Below are 22,905 nucleotides of genomic sequence, written 5' to 3'. Positions count from 1 at the left end.
CTGCAACACACCCCGACGACACCCCGGCGACAACCCCGGCTGCAACCCGGCGTTCTTGTCTCTGCGCCAGCCTTATCGCCGCTTATCAGTACCGCCGCCAAAAAAATTTCCCCCAGTCCTTGTCCTCCACGCAGCGACTGGGCATGCGCAGCACCTCGCAAGCGCAACGCAACGAAGCAACCACGAGAAACAACGTCGCACGATCGGTAGCGCATTCCGGCTCAATCCGATATCATGGCGCCCAGTCGTACGCGTACCATGAAAAATAAGCACGCCGCGCCCAAGGGTGCCGGCGGCAAGGGTGGCAAAGGCGGCAAGCGCTCCGACACCGACGGCGTCTCCAAGCCCAAAAAGTCCAAGGGCGGCCCCGTCACCTCCAAGCAGGTCAAGGACAAGACAGTCAGCGCGCTCTTTAAGAAGCCCAAGCAAAAAACCTACACTGAGGCCGAGCTCGGCATCCCCACGCTCAACACGGTCACGCCCATCGGCGTCGTCAAGCCCAAGGGCAAGAAGAAGGGCAAGGTCTTTGTCGACGATCGGGTACGTCGCACTATAGCTTTGCCGAAGCGAAATTCTAGCCCGGCTAGCCACTGGTTCTATATGCTAACAATCCACTGCAGGAAAGCATGAACACCATCCTCTCCATCGTTCAGGCCGAAAAGAACGGTCAGATCGAGTCTAAGATGATCAAGGCCCGCCAGATGGAGGAGATCCGCGAGGCACGACGAGTCGAAGCCGAGAAGAAGGAGGGAGAGAGGCAGACGCGATTGGAGGATGTCAAGGACTCGCTACGACGCAAGCGAAAGAAGAAGACGTCCGAAATAGACGACGAGAGTGTCAAGGAGCTTCTCTCCTCCGGCAGCAAGGCCAAGAAGGCCTCCAAGAAGAAGGTTGCCTTTGCATAGGCAGCTGCTTGCATTGTGCATCACTCCGCGAGCTTTCTCTCTCATTTTGCATTGTTCGGCGTTTTGGGGCGTACGGAGCATTCGTTGAGCTGGGTAAAGTTCGAAACCCGGGCCGAAAACATGGTGTCAATATACAGAAAAATATCAACCGGCGTCTATTCTTGGTCTTTCTATGCTGTTCTAAAACTTGTACATTGGCTTTGCCTTCTAATTTGTAAACATTGTATGCGAAGCGGTTCCACAGCTGTGGTCTTGAGGCTTTACATCTGAAGGACATGAAGTCTCCGTCGCATGGGGTCAAAGGGAACAGGGACTTCGTCAACCTGGGCCTCTTTGGTAGGCTTGATCGATTCAAAGTCAACCTTGCGGGCTATGTGGTTCAAAAAGTTGTTCACGGGCTTGGTCAGCCATCGCGAACCACCCCACTCAAACCAACAAAGGTGGCCGCCGAGTGACGTCGTGAGAAGAATGGTGTTGGGATTCTGGCGGAATTCTTGGTACGGAAGAGCACCATTGAGCGCAATCTATGGCACCATGTTAGTCTATGAGCGGCGCAGACGTCAATGTGACAGCATACGGGATCATCCTTGGCGTTCACAGCCAAAAAGGGTATTTTAATGGAGAGGACTGAATCGCAGGAGGAGGCGTCTCGGTAATATGCAGATTCCGTCGGATAGCCCCAAGTCGGGCATCTGCTCGTGGTTAACATGTATGGCCATTTTGGGGTCAATCAGGGTCACTTACTGGACCTCTCTGTCAAAATCATGCAGATAGGTTACACGCTCGATGGCTTCCAGGTCGAGATTTGTGTGCTCCTTAAGCTCCTCCCTATGAGTAGTTACGAGCTGCTTCATGGATGCTGTAGTTCGGCGTTAGTACAAAGACCTATTTCGCAGGCTGATGCTCCTTACCGCCCATTACTCTCAAGTAGAGTTCTCTTCCAATCAAGGTGCTCTGCATGAGCTTACTGGTACAATCCAGATTGAATGGATTCGAACAGACAACAGCGGCCTTGAGGATGCAGCCTTCACCCTCTTCAGCGCAATACTACACAATAATCAGCATTCCAACTCTGAACCTCACGGGAGGGACGTACATTTGTCATCATGTTGGCGCCGAGGGAGAATCCGAGGCCAAAAAGTGGTCTGTTCGGATACTTTTCACGAATCCATTTGATCGTCTGCATGGAGATAATGTCAGCAGGGTAACTCGAGGACCACGACGTAAGGGGAGGACAGTCATTACCTGTCTCACATCCCAGGTGGCGCGAGCATTGTACAGCACTCCACTAGTGATTTTGCTTCCAGCACATCCTCGCGAGTTGACAACGCAGGCCTCCCAGCCTCCTTTGCCCAAAAGAGGCGCAATGGTATGTCTGAGGTAGATCTCGTGAGAGCCGCCAGACAGACCATGCAGGACGACTAGCATGGGCCTGCTGTCGTCGGATCCCAAGTTTTTCTCCTCCTCCTCTGTGTAATAGACAGTTCTGCGCGGGAGCGTCGGATCATGTCCTTCAAAAGGCTCAACGGCAAAGTCGACAGCATACGATCCTTGATAAGTGGCATGGTCCGCATTGAACAACCGGCGACGGTAGAAGACTGGGGGTCCACTGGGCTTCGTCGCCGTCCACATGGTCTGGATGTGGCCATTGAATAGTAGCGGGTTCAGGTGACATGGCGGCGTAGTTGCCTCGCAGATTTTGAGCAGATCCGTATCCGTGCCATCTTTCTCCTTGATCGCTCTCGGCGTTGGTGAATGAGTAAACTCAATCTTGGCTCGACCAAGCCACTCCATTGTCAACGGATTCTCGGGGGATACACCGAGGACAACCAAAGGAGCTTGCTTAAGAGAACAGCGTATGCAACAAGGCTTCAGGAGATGAGTCCAGGGCAAAAAGCTGCACAAGTCGAACGGGAAAAAATCGAGGTCAGACTGGCGGGGGGCAGCCGCTGGCTGTGCAACACACGGAGATCTCGGTGGACGGACGACGCTAACGATATGGATGGATCTCAAGATGATAAAGTAGGGGAATTCATAGGTACAGGACCGGGTGTGACCCGGTCTAAGTATATATCAAAAGTCGAGTGTTAAATTTTTAAGCAAAGATAAGCTTCCGTCGCGCCATGCCGTGCCATGTAGGAAAATACTTTGCGTGTCAGAGCCCTGTTAGAACATACAGGTGAACCGCGGCACGGAGATTTAGCCAACGCCGTGGCCGACATTCTTGATTCTTGGCGCCCTTGGCTCTGGCCTGGGTACGAATAGGTAGTTTCCTTGTCATTGATTACCTAACATAAAATATGCCTCTTTTATTCGTTCTTGAGCCCAAGGTGGCTTCTCAGTCACGTGACTTACTCCTAGCCACTCTTAAGGCGCATTCTGATCATCGCGCACAAGCATCAGCATTCTCCTCAGCGTACCATACTCGCAACATCACATACCAGCCATTTCATTAGCGAGACGACGAGTTGAACCGTGCTTATTTGTTGAGAAACACCATGAATCGAACCATAAGAGGGTTTTCTACCTGCCGCGCAACCCTGCCTGCGCCGCTTCCCGCAGTACAAAGATGGAGGCTGCGCTGATTGCCAGCTCCTTGGGGACACATGCCTAAAACCCACGACCGGGGTGGCACTTTTGCACATGGGAGGATTTTCTCCGACACCAATGGGCTATTTTCGCCACCAGCAAATATCAACGAAGCCCCTTGGACGATAGCTACATATCGCTGCCGCGAAGCTGAACGCGCCCGTCACAATGTGGTAACATTTCATCACCCCGCACATTCAAAAATCAACGCAGAATCTCAACGGTCCAGCGACGGGCCCGGATATTTGGGAAAGACTTGGCCTGATATGTTTTGCACGACTATGTTGCTGCTTTCTCGCCGTATGCAGGCTCCCTGCAGCGCGCCATTGTGCGAGCCTCCCTGCCTCGAACGGGCGTCGCCCCAGCACGCCTCTTGGCGGACACCAACTGGTCACCTCGGGATGTTACAACAACTGGACTTCTCCCGCCAGCAAAATTGGCCAGGCTATTTCGGAGGATGGAAACGGTCCGAAGGAGCTGCCGCTAGATGCAGCCGTGCTTCGCGAACGAGAAGGATTTATGGAACTGGACTCGTAAATTTGATCTACCAGGGTCATTCTGTAGTGCTCATTGAGATGCTTTCATTGCTGCTGTTGCAGACGTCCCTGCGACACATCGCACCGTCTGACAACTGACAGCCTCATCAACCGCAGTTGATACAATTTCGGTGGATGGTGAGCCGGATACCATCAGCCTACGCCGTACTCAGCTGGTTACTGGGGCTCGAAATAAAACCCGAGGCTGGCCCTGTAGTCAATCTACTCGGCTTGTGCTCAGCTGGAGGAGAAAGAGACGGATGGGTCAATTGGTTGGGAGAGCCGCTGCAGCCGCGACAAGCCACAGGCGATTGCCATGTTCGGTGATGGAGCGTTACACGGAAACAAGTTCCTCCAAGCAACACACAGACAAGGACAAGGGCATGACAGACTCTCAGATACTTCTGGCACAGCACGACTCTATATTCACGGTCGGCTGCTTCTGTGGCTGGCTGAGTGGAGTGTCTTGGTCCGGCTAAGGTGCGGCGCTTTATTATTGCTGGCAGCGGCTGCACTAAAAACTCAGTCTGGTGGCCACCACCCGAAGGCACCCAGGTACTCCACCACTACCATAGCATCTCGTGTCGCGACGTCTTTGAGATGCAGCCATGGAAGAAGTTGGTCAACGCCGTGACCATCGAGACAGGTCTCGATCAGGCCGACGCTTAGGGGACATGGACCGCTCCAAGTCTCCTCGTCGTTCTCACCATAGCCCGTCCAGCACGTCCCAATCCCGCGCTATTGAAGTACCGCCAGATCACGACAACCAACATCACCGCCCCCGCGACCGCAGTAGAGACCGAAACAAGCCTCATTCCGCCGACAAGTCGCGCTCATTGGCTCCATCAGAAGACCTCATTCCCCGTTACCGTGAGAAGCAAGCCCGTGCCGCAGGGCAAGAGAGTAGGTCCCATCACAGTCGCGCTCGCAGTCGCAGTCGAAGCCGAGATCACGGACGACATCACCGCTCGCCATCATCGCCCAAGCGTCATCGAAGCCGCAGCAAAAGCCCTCGTCGAAAACGGTCGCGCCGAGACCATAGCCCATCAAGAGGGACGCGTGACGGAGGCTCCCACTCTACGTCAAAGCGCCGGCGTCGCTCTTCAGACGGCAGGAAGTCGGGATCATCACGCAGACACGGCGATCCTCGACCACCTTCAGACCTACCTGAAAGTAATAGCAGAAAGTCAAGGCGTGATTCATTCAACGGATCCCCTCCACGTTCCACCCGAGACTCTAGAGGGTCTAAGGACTCTAGGCAACCACGGCCTCGTGATCGCCATCGATCAAGGAGCCGATCACCAACTTCCCATAGTCATCGCTCACATCGGCAAACCTCTATCAGAAGCGATACTGTCGTTGCAGAGGGGTCTAAGGGTACCAGTGAAAGAGAAGACCAATCATCGAGGCCGCCGAAAGGATCAGAGTCGGGGAAAAGAGACCATCCTTTACGATTGAGTCACGACGACGAAATGATCTCGAGGAATATCCACGGAGGCTCCGTTTCTCGCTATAACGATGAGAACGGCCGTTCGAGATCCCCACCCCACAGAACATCGCTCTCTCCAACCCGTCGCAACAGTCGAACCGAGCTCGCTTTGCACCACCATAGTGAGCAAGATAGCCGCCATGCACCACTCGCGGCAAAATCTACTTCTAGATCGCCGCCTTTCGACCCTCCTTCAGGCCCCAGTAACAGAGGGCAGCGCGCCGGATTCCGAGGGGGCTCATTCACTGGTCGGGGGGCTCATCGGAACCCATCATCATGGGGAGGCCAGTGGAATTCTAACAGTTCCCGCAGCTATGAGCAGCGAAGAGGTAGCAATGGCGACAACGACGGAATGAACGCCATGGATATCGACCACAAAGACCCTGCCGAGAAAGCGTTCGATAGCTTGAGAAACGACCGAGGGCATGACAGAAGCGAACGACCCCGGCAGGATGCCCCCAAAGGCCCTTCGGCACAAACTGATTCCCCTTCAAAATTCAGCTTCGCTTTCAAGCTATCCTCTAAGGCAGCCCCTGGTCCCAACCCTGAGATTTCTCAAAAATTCAACGCTCCAGCCCAGAAACGAGAAACGCAGCAGAAGGGCGGCAGGAATGATCCCCCGCCAGGTGCACCGACGCAACCCGCTGCGCTCTTCGATAGAAAGCCGCCAGATGGCCCTAAAATGGCTCCAAGGATGCGCAAAGTCATTAAGAAGATGCAACGACCCAAGCCGAGGCCTACACTCCCCCCACATCTGGTTGAATCAGAATCTGTTTTCTTCCGCAAACCAGGCAATGAGTCAGTCGTTGGCTCAGGCACATATGGCAAAGTCTTCAAGGGCCTGAATGTTTACACCAAAGGCCAGGTGGCATTGAAGCGAATTCGAATGGAAGGAGAACGAGACGGCTTTCCCGTGACTGCTGTCCGAGAGATCAAGCTGCTCCAGTCGCTGCGCCATGAAAACATTGTCAATCTTCAGGAAGTCATGGTTGAAAAGAATGATTGTTTCATGGTCTTCGAGTATCTTTCTCACGATTTGACTGGATTGCTCAACCACCCTCATTTCAAGTTGGAGCCACCGCAGAAAAAGCACCTTGCCAAGCAACTGTTTGAGGGGCTCGACTATCTCCACGTTCGTGGGGTGCTGCATAGAGATATCAAGGCAGCCAACATCCTCGTGAGCAGCGACGGTATCCTGAAAATTGCCGATTTCGGACTTGCTCGTTTCTACGCCAAACGACATCAGCTCGACTATACGAACCGCGTCATTACAATTTGGTATCGATCACCTGAGCTACTACTGGGCGAGACACAGTACACTGCTGCCGTTGATATCTGGAGCGCTGCCTGCGTCATGATGGAGATTTTTGTCCAGAAGCCTATTTTTGCCGGCGACGGGACAGAACTAAGCCAGCTGGACAAGATTTATAACGTGCTGGGTACCCCAAACCGACACGACTGGCCCGGTCTCGTGGACATGGCTTGGTTTGAGCTTCTGCGACCAACAGCGAAGCGGAGGAGCATGTTTGCCGAGATGTTCAGCACAGAGCTGACCCCAGCAGCATATGAGCTCATGCAGTCGATGTTCTTATATGATCCAGTGAAGCGACCGACGGCAGAGGAAGTCTTGGCTCATCCGTACTTTACGACCGAAGAGCCAGTTCCTCAGCAGGCCACAGAGTGAGTTTTCCTGTCTACCCCTCCGATTTCATACTTCATCATGCAATACTAACATGGCTTTTGCAGACTTGCAAACATCGGTGGCGACTGGCACGAGTTTGAATCCAAGGCACTACGGAAAGAAAACGAGCGCCGCGAGCGGGAAGCCCGACGCGCGGCCAGGATCCCCCCTACGTCTGCTGCCATACCAGCTTCCACCGCTATACCAGCTACCGCTACCGCCGACCGTGCTAAGCACACGGGCCACGGGCAGGAAAGAAAACGCGGCACAGACGGGGACGAAGACGCTCGGGATGCTAAGCGCGTACACGTCGAGGAGTCGGCTGTCGCTTGAAACCCGCGGATTTGAAAGAGATGATGGATATTGGCGAGGTTCTAAGGGGTGCCTGTTGAAGTAAAAAGAATATGGGGCGAATGAGAGGCATTGGAGGCCTCTCTTCTTCTACTGGGCGTTTTAAGGGGGGCGTGGGTTCTTCTTTCTACTTCTCCGATGAATGTTCGTGTGCCATTCCGTGAATGGGGGTTATTCTTTTTCGTTTCTTTGGCAGTACTTAACTGGGAAATACTTTTTTACTTTTACTTTTACTTCAAAAGGCGGCCTCTCATGCAGCATACTTCAATGTACTACTTACTACCATCATACACTGAACTTCCATCGATGGTCCTGGGCCAGTCTGGGTGCAGTGAAGACTGTCAAGATAATTGGCGTTCCGCGTCTGAAGTTCGAACACCACGTGCCAAGTCTGCATGAAAAGAAAACCAAAAAAATTATGGGTATATGTACTGTAGCGAAAATAAATGGCCAGCCTGCCGTTTTCAGTGTGTCCGGGAGAGCGAATGCCTTTGTCCTTGTTTTACAACATCTCAGAATTGGACTCTCGCCATTAGATCACCCTCCAACTTCGGCTCTTTTTCCTTCAGTATTGCTTTTCCGTTGGACGAATCATCAAGAAAGGAACTTTATGTCTCAGCGGCCACGATGGTGCCATCACTGCGCATGATGGGAGCTATCGTCCGCCATTTGCAGCAGATTGCGCAGGCTGCCTGCGGCGCGACCCTGTGACGGCGCGGGTGCCGGGGGCAGGACCGCGCCGAGCGATGCACTTGCGCTCCACGGTATCCAGCCCGCGAGGGTGGAGAGAAAGCCCGCCGCCGTGGCGCCGTCGACCGAGGATACGGCGCCCTTGGTGGTGGGACGAAGTAGTGTCCTGTCTGCCGGGGACTGCTGTAGGTGGCGGTCGGAGACATTGGTTGTGAAGGTGGTCGTGTCCATGGTCGAGCCGGCAGTGTGTACTTCCAGTTGGCTGGTGCAGGGCTGCGGAGATGCAGGCTCACCCACAAGAGAGACCACAGGTGGTCTGTGAGGTGTTGATGCATCGGCGCTGGTGGAAGGGACAACCGTGACCTTGTCGATGAGCGCGAGGGATGATGACGTCGTGCGCTTGACGACGGGTCGTTGCTTTGGGAGGTCTGGTGCCGTGCGCCGTTCTCGTGCGCTGGCCGTTGATCCGGTGGGCGAGGTATGATGAGAATTCTTGGTCGAGGCTCGCCCCCGGACATCGTCGGCGAGTTCAGCGGCTGACTTCTTTTTGGAGTGATCATCTTCCGACGAACGACTAGATGACATGATGGTCTCCAGGGTTCCCATAGCCCGACTATTTCTGCGAGCGCCCAACCGCCTTTTTCGCTCTGTTCTCGTGCTTGTCTCATCGTCAGACGTGACTGCTTGCAGGGTCGGTCCCTGGCTTTCTGGTCCTTGTTGGCCACCTGTGATGAATGCGCTGCCGGAGCCGTGGGGTCCATAGTGCACTTCGTACTGATTGCTCAAAGAATATCGTGACCTGGCGCATATCTCTGCTATTCTATCGAGGTCTGCATTGATATCGCTGCCCATAGCTGTACTTTCTTGCTCGTCGAGGTTTTCGAGGAAGCTCTTGAACGAAAATGCTTCAATAGGCGGCAGCTTCGTATCCTCTGGAAGTGAACGATTGAGGAACTGTGGGTTGCGGCCTCGTGCCCGAGCCATGATACTGAGCATGCCGGTGGTGGCCGATGCCATCTTGCCAGAATGCGGGGATGCTCTCGTTCGTGAAGCGACGGACCCGTTCACGGAACCGGCTGTGCTATGGCCATTGTGGACAACAATTATCCCTGCGCTACTGCGGTTGGCAGTGTTCCCTCGAGGCAATCGGTTCGCTCTATTGGGCTGGGGTCGGTAGTAGCTGCGGACAATAACTGGCTCTGAGTAAGTGGTGTTCTGAGCGCCGGTGGATTTAGCGTATCTATGGCGGCTCGGATAGTGGCTGTTCAATTCACGCAAAGCTTCCGTACGATGTTCGGCAGTGCTGTCATCGACCTGAATGGGGCGGCCTTCTGCGACGGAGGACACCAGGCTGGCCGAGGTCGAATTGGTCTGAAACGGGAGTCTGAAGGAGAGTGGCAAAGCGCCGTGCGTGTTATTTTGATTCGTGTGCTGCATGATCCCATCTGGGCCAGATGAGAAGCCATGTCGTAGGAACTGCTGAGGATTGGATGGGTGATATTGGCGGCGAGAAGCAGACTGCGCTGCTGGTTTTGACGCTGACGACTCCATGGGAAGTATCGAGGGGGTGGTGGAGGATCAAGGGAAAACGATGGTTGATAGCCGCGGGATGTCTATATGGTAATAGATTTTTGGATATCGTAAAAAATGGCAAATTGGGCCTAAATAAATTCTGTACAGGTTTGGGTGGCGAGATTGTGCTGCGGTCGAGAGTGTCACAATTGGCGGATGAGGGGGTGCGACATGTCGAATGACGGCTTAGTGAGACGGCATGTTGTCGGGTTGAAGGCGAAGATGTCGCAAGCGGATATGGAGGCAGTAAATTCGTGTCTTTTAGATTATGTGACGTAGGAAAGAAGAGTTGAGATCAAGCTGACGAGATGGAGAGATGGTAGGGCGGTGGTGTCGGGAGGAAGAGGGCAAGAGAGAGCGCGAAATGGCGGGGTTGACAAGACCACGAACAAGCGCAATTGCGAATTTTAGTGTGAAGCCCTGACAATGGACAAAATGAACTTCGCGCCGGGAGACTGATTGCTTGTAAATCGATGATAGGAGGGAAAAAAATTGCACCAGTTAATTTTAGTTTGAAGCTATTTAAAAAGAGGCTGTGGTAGGACAGGAAAACTGAACAAGGCAGGGCCGTTGTATGTGTAGTTGGCGTCCCCATTTCCGCTTGCATCACCAAGCATCCTTCAACGGAGACTTGCCTACATACCGATGCTGAGGTACTAACAAAGAAACGGCGGTGCCTACGAAATGACCTACCTCTGCACTAATAAGGTAACGTCTATCTTCTAGGTGCTGAAGCAAAATGAGATCGACGCCGGCTCTGCCAGCGCGCGTACCAAGGCTACTTGACGTGTTCAACCACACCTATGTAGACGCACCATCATGGTTTAGGTGGGCCGGCCCCCAAAGATGCGTTGGCGACGACGACGGAATAGGTCAAGATCCTGCCCAGCCTGCCGACCGTGCGTTTGTGCTGGCAATCCATTGCCAGTCGCTGTTGATTAGCTCCCACCAACTGAAACAAAATTCAGAGGCTTCATTCACCACTCGGCGTCGTTGTGCTCCAACGCAGCGAATTAGGTAGACTGGATATATTGACGCTCACCACTAATAACCTCGCAGACATCCTCACCGCGGCGACAAAGCCTGGCGAGCTTCACAAGAACAACCGGAATTCATACTCATCAACGAATGTCCACCCCCTTCCCCATCGCGCAGCAGTCCCTCACTACAACTGCCCTCCGTTCCCGTCGACCTGCCTTTCTACGTCTGGTGCACAATAGTGCCATAACCCTGGCCACCGGTCTGCACATTGTCCGAGTAGACGCCCGGCGCCGGCCCGGTCGGCACCCGACCCTCGTGCGCCTGCTCCCGGCGGTCAAAGTAGATATACTCGAGGTAGAAGGCATGCAGGTGGCCTGGGATGTATCCGAGGAGCGTCAGGCAAATGTTGATAAACAAGTCTGGCGCGCCGTGTCAGTAAGGGTAACGCGTGGTAGGTGGGCGTTTGTCGACTTACCCATGCCACATCCTGCGACGGCCCAGACTCCCGCAGGAGGGACTGCGAATGGGAGAAAAGAAGAGGTTAGCCAGCTGTGCGGCAGTGGACGGGCTTCTTCTGGCGCGAGCAGCGCACTCACATAGAATCGTAATGACGACAATGAGAAGAGCCGAGGCGACAGCCATGATGGGCGGTATAATACTGAAACGCGGGGAAAGGTGTATCAGTAGGAGTGCTCGGAAGGCGCCGGACGACGATTCGAAGATACGCACTTGTTAAGAGTCGTAGAAGAGTAGCAGGCGAAATCAGCGACAATGCAAACTGCAATATGAAAGATCGCAACAAGGCAAGTTAGGGAGAGGAGATGCGTTGACAAAGTCAAGCGGCGCGAACCATCTTGGTGATGTCGTCAGCTACCTGTTAACTAGTGTGGCTCTGGGCTGGCCAAGTGGGGGGGAGGCAGCCTTATTAAACTGGGAATGCAAAGGCTTCAGGGTACCTTCCCTACGCGACGGAGTCAGGAGGCGGCAAAATGAAATGAAACTCAAGGTACCAGTCACCTGACTCTTTGCTGCTTGATGGTGCACAACTAAATTCTAATCATGTCGTACGCAGAAACTCGGCATTTGGTGTCGTGCTGGCACTGACGTCAGGCAGAGCTCCCCATCTGCCCGCCAAACTTGCCAACGCCACCGCCCACGAGCATTAAGTTAGTACAGGGTAAGTCAGCGACCGAGAAGACAAACCCACGTCGAGGCGGATTTCATCTCGTCAGATAGTCCAGATATTTTTTGAATTGAGTTGCCTGTATAGATCTGTTTATTTAAATGGATCTATTTATTTTTTGGAAAACAAAATACCCCAACTCGATGTGATCGGCCCTTTTTGCAGCAACTTTCACATCTCAATTCTCATTTACACAGCGTAGGCGATCAATAGTATCATATAGCCAGAACAACACACTCCAAGCCGAGTAAATTAGACAAGAGAGGGGTATTGATAAGTGCTGCGATAATCCTACCACTAAAAACAAGAGAAGTATCCACATTCATCTATATCAAGGCCATTTCCACCTGAACGGTGTTATATAGCAGTTCCGCAGAAAATGGTGTGAAGAAATTGGTCGCTAACACCAATTCCTCGCTATGCTCTCTTATCAGCAAAAGAACGATTGATTTCTAAAAAGTGCATTGAGCACACACACCTTCGCCTTCAGTACCCCATCTAGTAACGGTATACTTGCGTGTAATTGTGCCAATACACATCAACGGTTAACTCTACATACACATATGGTCTAAAACATGGACAAAATAATCGAGAAGAACAAGTCCAAACGGTATTAATACCAATAATGTGCCACTTAGAAGTCACCAGCATTTTCAGACCTGCGTGGCGAAAGGGAATCGGCCTCAATTCGCTCTCGATGTCGCGAGGCTCCCACCAAGTACAACCATCTACCTCAGTAGGAGCATACGCAGTAGTAGTGTAGTTACCGAGAAGGAGATGGAATTACTTGTAGATTGAGTAAAGCTTTGTAGATGCCTTTGTTCCTGTAGCGCTCATTTTTAGTGACGGATTTGAGGGAAGAACGTGCTCCTATTGGACAACGGCGCTATGCTCTACCACGGAGTGCTCTACCGCCGAGGGATCACCGGCCATCCTGCTTGTCCTTTTTCTTGAGGAAAAAGGATTGTGCTACATTACAACTGCTTAGCCGAACCGAGGTGGATAGCTGAACGGCAGCCTCGCTGTGCAGCCGTTCGGGTAACACAGTTCTAACAAGATCGCGTCGCGGCTGCATGGCCACAGAACCAAGGAGTTGGAAGGAGTCACAAAGCAAAAATTAGGTGATTGAGTGTAACGCGAACCGGCTTGATGTAATGGCCGTTCCTGCACTCCTTCGTTTCGAATGCGCCGTATGCTGGCATAAAAGCCGCCGCCGGGAGCGCGACGCCGCCTCACATCGAATGATGGTGAAGGTGAATACAATCACTTGACGGGGTCGAATTGCGATGGGATATAGCTGTTTAATAGGTGCGCTGGAATCATCTTCGCCTCCACGCGCCCCGAGGAAGTAGGCTCTGACTGCAAAGCATGTTGGAAGAGGATGGAACGAGTTCTGGGAACCACAATGCTAGGCCAAGAACGGCTGATGGAAAACTGCGACATTATTCGACGAAGAGTGATATGCTATGGGAGGGTATCGGGTGAAATATTCTTCATTTCTTTCGACAGTGACTTTTGGAGTTGAGCTCTTCTTGGCTTGAGTTTTGTCTCGTGAGCTGCGTCCTGGACCAACAGGTTGAGAGGCGCGGGTTGGTTGGTGATAAGAAGACGTGCAGTCGGCTCTTACTAGCTATAGCAAGACAGGCTTGTTGAATATGCGAATCTTAAAGCTGCCATGTTGTCTCTCCGTTGTGCGTCAAAGTGGCCATGCAGTTGGTATAAGCGCGAATCTCGACGCCCTGCGCTGGCGGATGAGGTTCTGGTCGCGGGCTGCTGCTCATATGCGGATGGTTAAAACTGAGGGGTGTCTTGCCTATTAGAAAACTCGATGGCTAGGTGGGTGACTTGACACTGGCTGACATGTCATCAACTTGGGTAATGATGTCTCTGCTGATAAAGTTCGTTGTGTGTTGAGCTTACCTACCTACCCGCTACAATCGGGGAGAACAGGCTTTGTTATTGGCCCAAGGTCTCACCAGCCTGGCTGGATGACTGGAGGAGAAACTACAACGTCACAAGTCAGGGTGTTTTCTCGGTCGCCTCGGGACGATTCGGGCGGTGCGCCCCGCGATTTGCCAACGGATGAAACGGGCGGAGCAAGATGACTTGTGGTAATATGATGCTTCTGGGAGGCCACCCGTTTGCTGTCCTGGGGCTGAGTGCGAATACACACATGCCTGTAGGCTACCTACAGTACCTGCCCATTACTACCACAGCCACAGAGGCTGGTTGGCAGGTGATTTCATCTGCGGTGGCAGGGATGGCGCCCCTCTTGCTTCCTTGATAGCCGTATTTACAACTTTGCAGAATGACGTGGAAAGGAAGGAAATAGCAGCGATTTTTTTCTTGAAACCTCAGAACAAAAAGGAGTCAAGATTTCAAAAGAGAAGGTCTCCCTCTGCACTTTTTACCACCTCGATGCACAGGTACGGATGCGCTAGCCGCCGTGAGCCAGCGAAAGGGCATAGGGCCCGCTATAAGACGCTGCGCGGCGGGCCTGTGCCTGGCCAAAATTCGCCAGCCAGGCACTCCCGTCCTGTTCCCTGTCATGCCCGGATAGTGTACATAGGCAGTTTAGTAGTATGTCGGGCCAGTGAATGCAGTTAACTATGTGGCGTCTCTCGACGTGCTTTGTAGACATAACTCTCGAGAAACTTTCCCTGCTTGGCCTGTCATTATACCTCTTCATTTCTTAATGGGAAAAAATGTGAACATTTTCTGCCAACAGCTTGGAGAATGGAACAGGCCACCCTGGGTACACCTTGTGGGCCTCTTGGTATTTAGAGCAAATCACCACACAACTGCCCATACTTTGCTGCTTGGAAATACCGGCAGGCGCTGTTCCCCAGCAAACCGCGCAAGCCCGTTAATGTCAAGGTCCCTCCCTTTCTCCCGGTAGCCCACTCTTAAAATGTACCTGCAAAACCGTTTACCTCTGCCAACAAACCCAAGTACCAGGATAGCGACGCAGTAAAAAGTCCACACCATCCCCAATTGGTCCTCCGAAATTTCAGAGCCGCCCGTCACTTTTCCTGCCTCGTAGCACTTCCTGTCTTGTCCCGCGTCGCTACCTACTAAGGCAACTGATAATAACGCCTCTCTTTCCAGAGCTTCTATTCCCTTTCACCCCATGAACGTTTCTCTGCAGTGTGAGATTGTTTGCATATTTTTTTCCCTCGCCGTGGCCTGCTCTCTTTCCACTGACTGACTGGCCTTTCATTCTGTGCTCACCTTTTTTTTTTCTGCCCATCTTGTCTACCTCCCCTGGTTATCCCCCCACTGCCCTGGCTTGCTTCGTTTGACGAAAGCTCTCTTCACGCTGGCTGGCTCCTCGAACCTGCATCCTTCAACCACGCCTCCTTTCCGACCCTCGGTTGCGACCTCAACCCGCCGCCTCGTCGCTTTCTTCGCCGTTGTCGTCGTTTTCCTCCAACCGGTCCCTTTGTCACCGTCTCGACTTTCAAATAGCGGATAGCGTTGAGCTTTTTTCCACCCCGGACTGCCTGCGCCTGATTCTCTTCGCCGCGACGGCCTCGCTTTCTTGCCTCGCCCAATCTCCACCTTTTGCTCACGCAGTCCTGACTCTCCACCAGAGATCAAGGAAAGATGTCCTCCCAGCAGAGCTCCCAGTTCAGCGTGGATCGCTACGTCGTCATTCACGTCGCTACCACCTGCGATGAACACGGTGTCTACGTTACGAAGGATTCTGCCGAGGTCATTGAGCTTGGCTGGATCCTGCTCGATGCTAACACTCTCGAGGAGGCATGTCTCAACCAACTCTTCCTCGCACTTGACAATACCCAATGTCGCCTCTAACCACCGTACTCTAGATTACACATGAAAGTGTCCTCGTCAAACCCGTCAACACTCCCATTACGCCCCTGTGCAGTACGTATCCATTCATCCCAAGCCCCTGTTCCATCTCCAACAACTTACCCCGTCCTCGACTCGGCCACGTCGGATCCTGCCCGCCTGAGACCCCTGCTAACATTTTTTTCCCTTGCCAGCGAGCCTGACTACCCTCACTTGGGAGCACGTCCGAAACGCGGGAACCTTTAGGGACGCCATCTCTCGATTCGACGCTTTTGCTACTGAGTACCTGACCTCCAAGAATGTCGATTTCGCGTTTGTCACTCTCGATGCATGGGACCTCCGAGTTCAGCTTCCCCGTGAAGCTCGCGACAAGGCTGTCGTCCTACCCCCATATCTCCAACACTCCCGAACCTTCGACCTCCGCACTGAATACCAGCGCTGGCAGCAGCACCACCCCGAATCTTTGCCGTTCGGTCCCTCCATGCTCTCCAACATATGTGCCGCGCTCGAGGTTGAGCCAGTTCAGTCCAGCGCACCGATTAAACATAACCTCCCCTTCCACCTCCAGGCATTGGCTCCCGCCTCGCCTCGCCGTGCCATGGAGGAGGCCATTACACTCGCCCGAGTCCTCCGCGGCCTGATTCGCAAGTCTCAACCCCCTCAGGAGCACCCTGATGTATTGACCCGGCCCATGGATGCCAGAGCCGACGTTCGTGCTTTCCTTTCTGAGAGAAGCAAAGTTCTTCACATGTCTGGCCTGCCCCACGATACCACCCAGTCCGAGCTCGAGAGTTGGTTCACCCAGTTTGGAGGCCGTCCTATTGCATTTTGGACCCTTCGGACTCCGGAGCAGCACAAGCCTACTGGCACTGGCTTTGCCGTCTTTTCCTCTCATGAGGAGGTATGTTTCTACCTTCTCACCGCCGCCTCGTTTTACTCTTTTGCGCTGCTAACACTCCTCAAGGCTGCTGAAAGTCTCTGTATGAACGGCAGAGCCCTCAACGAAAAGGCCATTGAAGTCTCCCCGTCTTCGAGCAGAGTTCTCGACCGTGCCCAGGACATTCTCACGCCTTTCCCCCCCAGCAAGAACCGTCCTCGCCCCGGTGACTGGACATGTCCCTCCTGCGGCTTTTCCAACTTCCAGCGCCGAACCGCCTGCTTCCGGTGCTCATTCCCTGCTGCCGGTTCCGGACCTGGTGGCGACAACTTTAGCTATAGCGGCGGTGGAAGCGGAAGCTATGGCCCTCCTCAGATGATGCCGCCCCCGCATCATGGTGGTCACGGCCACATGGGCCATGGTGGACGCATGGGTGGTGGCGGCGGAGGTGGCGGCGTTGTTCCTTTCCGTGCTGGTGATTGGAAGTGTGGCAACGAGGTCTGCGGCTACCACAACTTTGCTAAGAATGTATGCTGCCTTCGCTGCGGGGCTAGCCGCGCCAGCGCTGCTGTTGTGGCCGATTCGGGATACCCGTCTCCAATGGACAACTCGTCTCAGTACAGCATGGGCCAGGGCTCCATGGGAGGTACTCCCGGCCCCGGCCCTTTCAACTCGGGCAACACGTTCAATGCTGGAGCGGGCTACAACCAGCATTTTGGTGGCCCCCCAAGCCACTTCCTTCCCTCTGGCTTGGCGGGCGGCGCTGGCGGCTACCCCGGCTCCATGAACAACCAGGCCTTTGGCCCTGGCCCGGGCTCTCACGGAGCCGGCCCCTTTGATAGCCGTGCTGCCGAGGCTGCTTTCCAGTCTGCCACGAACGGTCCTGCTTCTGGAGCCGGTCCTGCACATGGCAACTATTACAACAGCGGTCCTGCCAACGAGAACGACCCATTCGCATTCCTCTCCACCGGCATGGGTGGCCTCGCGGTCGGTGGAAACGACGGTCGACAAAACGGGGGAGCGGCCCCTCCCAACAAGTCGCCTGCTTGAATCCATTGAGGCTGTGGTCCATGTTTGGACTGTGGAGCTATTGATGATGGTAACCTTCCAACTATCACCGCGGCCATGTTGAATTACAGAAAAACAGAGTGGCCCACACTTTTGTGCATTTTATTCGCATGTCATGCTGCTTTTGAAGTGATGGATGTTGCACAACCTTGGCCTCGGTCACGGAATTCACCTTGCGGACTTTACTTCCCCTGAGGAAAAGGGCTCAGTCAGGTGTGTATCGGATTTCCTGTTATTTATCTCTTTTTACCTTGGGAGGTTTCGGATGGAGTGTCGGACACTATTTCAGGCGGGTTGTGGTTTCAATGTTCTTTTTTTTTTCGAGCTTTTTTTTTTCTCTCATTTTTTTAATTTGCGAGAGGTTGGAAGACAAAAGTGACTATACCATGGCTATTCTGGGTTGAAGTCTGGAAAGGAAAATCTACGGACTTTTGTTTTGCTAGGGGAAGAAAAAAGGGAATCTACTTGGCCTCGATTTTGTTTTTGCACAAAGAGAAAGGATGAGGACGGATTCACGTCATTTCACAAACAACAACACATACATTGGACTTGGACTTTGGACCGGACTGGACAGGAACTTTCTTTTTTTCCTTTTTGTTGGGACGGAATTTGGCATTTTGCTTGAAAGGGAAAAGACACATGAGGTGTGTGCGTGCAAGCGTGCGTGTGCCGCAGTTGAAAAAGCACAACCACCACAATTACAGGGGATGGCAGAGATAAATTGTTCCTGGATGGATGCATAGCGAAAGGGTGCGTTAACGGTGTATCTTGGTCTTGCGTGAACTTGATTCATATTTTGATTCAGTTTCTTCTGCAAAGTGTCTTTTTATTAAACCCGGTCAAGGCAAGGATATTGTCAGATTACTATTCTTTTTTTCTTTCTTCTCAATTCACTCATCTGTCATCTACACTCTGGCCACTCACTGCTACCTTTTGAACCGTAGGCTGTCGACATAAAACTACTTGGGAACCAACGAGGGTCATACGCCGCCCAGACACTGGCACTTGAGCAACTCCTTACAATAGCAACAGCGGCATCGTGTCGAGGCTACCAGTGAACTGACATATTGACCTATGCGTTGCTGTCTTGTGACTCATAGCTCGTCCAGCTCCGTTTCATCTGACACGAGCGTCTCCGCCTCTGAATCCAAGTCCATATCCTCGGTCTCCTCCGCGGCTTCCCCATCTTCCCCATCTTCTCCGTGCTGCTGCTCCTGTTGCTCCTGCTGCCCCTGCTGCTGCTGCAGCCAGAGCCCCCAGTCCCAGTCTGCATCCATCTCCACATCCTGATACGACTGCCACGCCTGCGCCCGCAGCGCCTCCTCACCATTGATCTCCGGCGCCAGCCCGCCGCCCGCCAGCACGTCGTTGACGAAGTCGACCCATCCATCCGCGTCCCCCACCCCCGGCACGACCACCTCGTCGTCTCGCGGCGGCACAAGGTACCCCCTCGTCATCTCGTCCTCAATCGAGCACCCTGCGCTGCCGCCCTCGTCGTCATCGGAGGGAGCGGAGGAGTAGTCGTCGATCTCGCCACACCACGCCATGGCGCGCAGGCGCTCGTCCTCGTCCTCGTCGAGGATGCGCCGCTGCTCGGCGGGCGGGAGCGCGTCGAAGCGCTTCTTGCGCGCGTGCCGCGGGCGCCAGTGGTGCGTCGTGTCGCTGCGCTCCAGCGCCGCCGCCGTCTCCTCGCACACCACGCGCAGCTCCTCCTCCTCCGGCACCAGGTTCTCGCCCGACGCCCAGTCGACGTACCCCCACATCATCATGGCCACCAGGTGCCTATCGAGCTCGAGGCCGCGCGCCACCGCCTCGACCGGCACCAGCTCGTCCGGCCTCGGAAGGTGGCGGGGGAGTCCACGGGGGTCGCTCCTCTCCAGGTGCCCCCGGCCGATCTCCTCGTACGGCACCCCGTGGATCGCGGTGCCAAAGTACTCGGCACTCCAGTGGCCGGGGACGCCGCGCACGCGCGTGTCGGCGGGGGAGGCGGCGACGGGGAAGTCGTAGCGCACCTTGAGGGCGAGCACGTCGGCGAGGCGGGTGAAGCGCCAGCGGGCGAGCAGCTGCCAGAGCGGGTGCAGGCCGCCGCGCTGCTGGCCGAGGACGAGGTGCAGCAGCTCGTACGTGTTGGGCCCGTATACGGGGTCGTTGAAGTGCATGCCGAGCTTGACGAAGAGCAGCTGCGCGTTGTAAAGGTCGGCGTCGGCCCAGACGTCCCGGTTGCGCAGCAGCGCCGCCCGGTGCGCGCCGGTGGGGATGTCCAGGCACAGCCACAGCTTCAGCAGGGTGCCGTGCATCGAGGCGGGCGTGCGGTGCCCGTTGCGTGCGAGGAGCGCGCGGATGTCCCGGCAGTACCGGTCCCGCCCGACCACGAGCTGCAGGTACACGAGGCCCGGGATGGCGCGAACCTCGGCGGCCGTGGCGGCGTCGATGGTATGACTGGCCGCAGAACCATGCGCCGGCGCCGCCTCATCCCCTTGTTCGTTGTCGGCCGGCGCTGCCGTAGTATCGTACTGGTAGCTCCAGCTGCGACCGGCCGGGTCGGCCACGAGGTGCCGCTTGTAGAAGCGAGCGTCGAACACGCGGCCGGCCTCGGGCGCCATGTGCGCGATCCATGCGCTCACAGTTCCCTTCATGAACTGGTCGACGGCGTCGTGAAAGGCGCAGCTCGCGCTGTACAGCGCCACGATGTCGCGCGGGCTCAGGTGCTTGCCGATCTCGATGGCCAGCTCCGGGCAGTGCCGCAGCCGCGTGAGGACATCTCTCGGCCCGCTGCGGTCCTGCGTCCCGGCAGCAGGAGCAGCATCGGCCTGCTTTGTCGTCGTGGGGTATGGATCGCGGCCTTTAAAGTAGCGATGCAGGTCGGCGTCGGTGAATTGGAACCGCTGGGCGGGCGCGCCGTTGACGTCTTGCCTGGCGACGTGTCGGATGGGAGAGGTGCTCTCGGGCGGCTGGCCCATGGACTCGGGCGAGAAGGCTTCCAGCTCCCAAGCCTGGCTGATCGACTGTTGGGGGGTGGAAGGGCTCATGGCGACGATGGCGGGTAGAACGCTGAAACGTTTCGATAGTAACGTGTTGCGCTTGCGGCTGCTTAGAGATCAAATTGAAGTATGTTGAATTGTTTTGCGTCAACCATGGTGGCAGGGAAGAGCCCGTTTGCACGAACCACGTGAATGCTTCTGAGGACTATGTAAACAGACGGGACAAATCATTTCGGGATTTCGGGAATCAGGGGCGAAAGCTAGCGGAATACTTTTTATCATGATTTGCAATATAGGAATCGAGGAAAAACACGTGTGTGAAAAAAAAATAGTTGCCATGTACGCAGCGAAGTATCAGTCCCAATCACTGAAAGTCGAGATCCGTCGGCCTTCTCATCCAATAAACGCCGAGGCTCCCGTATATCTCCATCCTATCAAGGTCGATTATTCCTTACCAATCTCGACCGAGACTATCGGTCAACCTCGTCCACGGGCAGCTCGCCATCATCCTTGCCGACAATGGTGTCGGCAACTTTCCAGATTTGCAAAAGGTTATCTTCAGCGGCACTGGCGACCATCCACGGCTCGTTGGGGTTCCAACTAAAGTCAGCGAGATGATTTGTGTGGCCACCGTGCATAAACAGCCTGTGAGATTGAGTCAGCAAAAGGAGCCTCGAACGGGAACAAAATACGCACAGTTCTGGAGGGCCATCTTCTGTGTCATCAGGGAGCTGCTCCTCGCCAATTCGAGACAAGTCCCAGAAGATGATGCGTCTATCGTAGCTTCCACTGCCTAGGATACCAGCTTCGCTGGGGTGCCACGAGATTGACGTGACGGCATCGCTATGACCTTCTAGAGTATGCACCTTCTCTTTGAGATTGCGAAGATCCCAAATACCGATAGTCTTGTCAGCAGAGGCAGTGGCCACCAAAACCTCGGAGTTGGGGTTGAATGACAAGGCGTTGATGGCATCCATGTGGCCGCCGACAGCAGATACTGCAGCCTTGGTCAAGTCGCTATTGCGCGTGTCGACAATCTTTAGGGTAAGATCGTCGGAGACCGAACCAACAAAGTTCTTGGATATGGGATGGTATTGAACATCGTTGACGACCTGGGTGTGGTGAGTGTATCGGCGCCAAGGCTTGACGATCCGAGCGTCAGATGTAGCTTCCTTTATATTCCTGCGAGGCAATTAGTACTTAACTTGAACTAGATCTGAGCCAAACATACCAAAGACACATAGTTTTATCCTCGCTACCGGAGGCCAGGCAACCCTCCTCGTGGGGGTTCCAAGCAAGACCGAATCCCTCAGAGCTGTGTCCGATCAGCTCAAGTTGAGGGTCAATCTTGCCAGGGACTGTAGGCTGCAGCGGGTGCTTTGTGCGGTCAAAAATCAAGATTTTTCCATTGACACACAACGTAGCAATGATATCTGGGTTCTGCGGCTGGTAACGCGCCTTGTTCACCTCGCCAGGGTGCTCAATCTTCTGCACGATATCGCATTTGAGCGGCGCAATGTCTGCTGACTTGCCATAGCCTCCAATTTCGCCGCTCTCGTCATCGTAGTTGTCCGGATTCGGCACATGCGCTTTTGGGACTTGTACGTCGGCAATCTGCAAGTAATTTGTGCTTTCGTCGGAGGTGTGGGTGCCTAGCAAAAGGCGGTGCATGCGGAGGTTTTCCCCGGGGGGTTCTTTGACGTCGGGAAACCATTGGATAGTGAGAGTAGGCCACGTCAGTGCAGTGCTATTCAGCGTTAGGAGAAAATAGAGCCATGCCAGCGACAGTGAACGTACCCAAGAATCATGTCATACAAGAACGGGCTGTTCTTCTTCCACGCCTTGTATTCTGCATGGCAAGTCAGCTTAAATGGTTGCGCGTCATTTAAACGGTACAATTAGTCAAAAGCGAAATACCTTCATTGATGGCTCTTTCAACCTGGTCGTCTTCTTCTTCGTGAGTTGGCTCGACTACAAGCACCGTTAGCAGAAATCTGTTGAAGCGGGCAAACCAGCATACCGTCCATGTCGCGGTCCATACTCGAAGGAGGCGCCATGATTCGCGAGTAAGAAAAGTCAATGCTAGCAGAAGAGTAGAGATGATGCAAAGTCAAAGGTTAAAGTGCGGCCGCGGTAGATATACCTTGGAAGTGACTACGGCGCAGCTCTGGGTGCAAGCTCTAAACTCT

The 22,905-nt window shown here is 54.2% G+C and overlaps 8 protein-coding genes across 8 annotated transcripts; 3 read left to right on the top strand and 5 right to left on the bottom strand.

Annotated features, from left to right (window-relative positions):
* Positions 1–234: 234 nt before the first annotated feature.
* Positions 235–905, top strand: ISF_00969 (60S ribosomal subunit assembly/export protein LOC1; the record flags this gene model as incomplete). The annotated part of the gene is made up of 2 exons (XM_018844576.1): positions 235–540; positions 621–905. 2 exons carry the CDS (start codon positions 235–237, stop codon positions 903–905), a joined length of 591 nt encoding a protein of 196 aa, XP_018709026.1.
* A 260-nt stretch (positions 906–1,165) lies between these two features.
* Positions 1,166–2,699, bottom strand: ISF_00968 (hydrolase, alpha/beta fold family; the record flags this gene model as incomplete). Its single annotated transcript, XM_018844575.1, has 6 exons — positions 1,166–1,429; positions 1,483–1,597; positions 1,650–1,764; positions 1,817–1,952; positions 2,002–2,085; positions 2,151–2,699. The coding sequence occupies 6 exons, from the start codon at positions 2,697–2,699 to the stop codon at positions 1,166–1,168; spliced, it is 1,263 nt and encodes a 420-aa protein (XP_018709025.1).
* A 1,939-nt stretch (positions 2,700–4,638) lies between these two features.
* Positions 4,639–7,533, top strand: ISF_00967 (protein kinase; the record flags this gene model as incomplete). Its single annotated transcript, XM_018844574.1, has 4 exons — positions 4,639–4,776; positions 4,880–5,203; positions 5,842–7,199; positions 7,266–7,533. 4 exons carry the CDS (start codon positions 4,639–4,641, stop codon positions 7,531–7,533), a joined length of 2,088 nt encoding a protein of 695 aa, XP_018709024.1.
* A 654-nt stretch (positions 7,534–8,187) lies between these two features.
* Positions 8,188–9,258, bottom strand: ISF_00966 (hypothetical protein; the record flags this gene model as incomplete). The annotated part of the gene is made up of 1 exon (XM_018844573.1): positions 8,188–9,258. One exon carries the CDS (start codon positions 9,256–9,258, stop codon positions 8,188–8,190), a length of 1,071 nt encoding a protein of 356 aa, XP_018709023.1.
* A 1,755-nt stretch (positions 9,259–11,013) lies between these two features.
* ISF_00965 (Plasma membrane proteolipid 3) lies at positions 11,014–11,436 on the bottom strand (the record flags this gene model as incomplete). Its single annotated transcript, XM_018844572.1, has 3 exons — positions 11,014–11,213; positions 11,270–11,311; positions 11,391–11,436. 3 exons carry the CDS (start codon positions 11,434–11,436, stop codon positions 11,014–11,016), a joined length of 288 nt encoding a protein of 95 aa, XP_018709022.1.
* Positions 11,437–15,583: 4,147 nt separating this feature from the next.
* ISF_00964 (Zinc finger, RanBP2-type) lies at positions 15,584–17,717 on the top strand (the record flags this gene model as incomplete). Its single annotated transcript, XM_018844571.1, has 3 exons — positions 15,584–15,782; positions 15,985–16,691; positions 16,755–17,717. The coding sequence occupies 3 exons, from the start codon at positions 15,584–15,586 to the stop codon at positions 17,715–17,717; spliced, it is 1,869 nt and encodes a 622-aa protein (XP_018709021.1).
* A 1,112-nt stretch (positions 17,718–18,829) lies between these two features.
* ISF_00963 (hypothetical protein) lies at positions 18,830–20,764 on the bottom strand (the record flags this gene model as incomplete). The annotated part of the gene is made up of 1 exon (XM_018844570.1): positions 18,830–20,764. The coding sequence occupies one exon, from the start codon at positions 20,762–20,764 to the stop codon at positions 18,830–18,832; it is 1,935 nt and encodes a 644-aa protein (XP_018709020.1).
* A 422-nt stretch (positions 20,765–21,186) lies between these two features.
* Positions 21,187–22,773, bottom strand: ISF_00962 (chromatin assembly factor 1 subunit C; the record flags this gene model as incomplete). Its single annotated transcript, XM_018844569.1, has 6 exons — positions 21,187–21,361; positions 21,413–21,898; positions 21,948–22,463; positions 22,514–22,565; positions 22,634–22,687; positions 22,737–22,773. 6 exons carry the CDS (start codon positions 22,771–22,773, stop codon positions 21,187–21,189), a joined length of 1,320 nt encoding a protein of 439 aa, XP_018709019.1.
* Positions 22,774–22,905: the final 132 nt, after the last annotated feature.

Source organism: Cordyceps fumosorosea (genome assembly GCF_001636725.1).
Source record: "Cordyceps fumosorosea ARSEF 2679 chromosome Unknown scaffold_1, whole genome shotgun sequence".
Taxonomy (NCBI): Eukaryota; Fungi; Ascomycota; class Sordariomycetes; order Hypocreales; family Cordycipitaceae; genus Cordyceps; species Cordyceps fumosorosea.
Note: the sequence above shows the minus strand (reverse complement) of the source record. Positions and strands in the feature narration are given on the sequence as shown.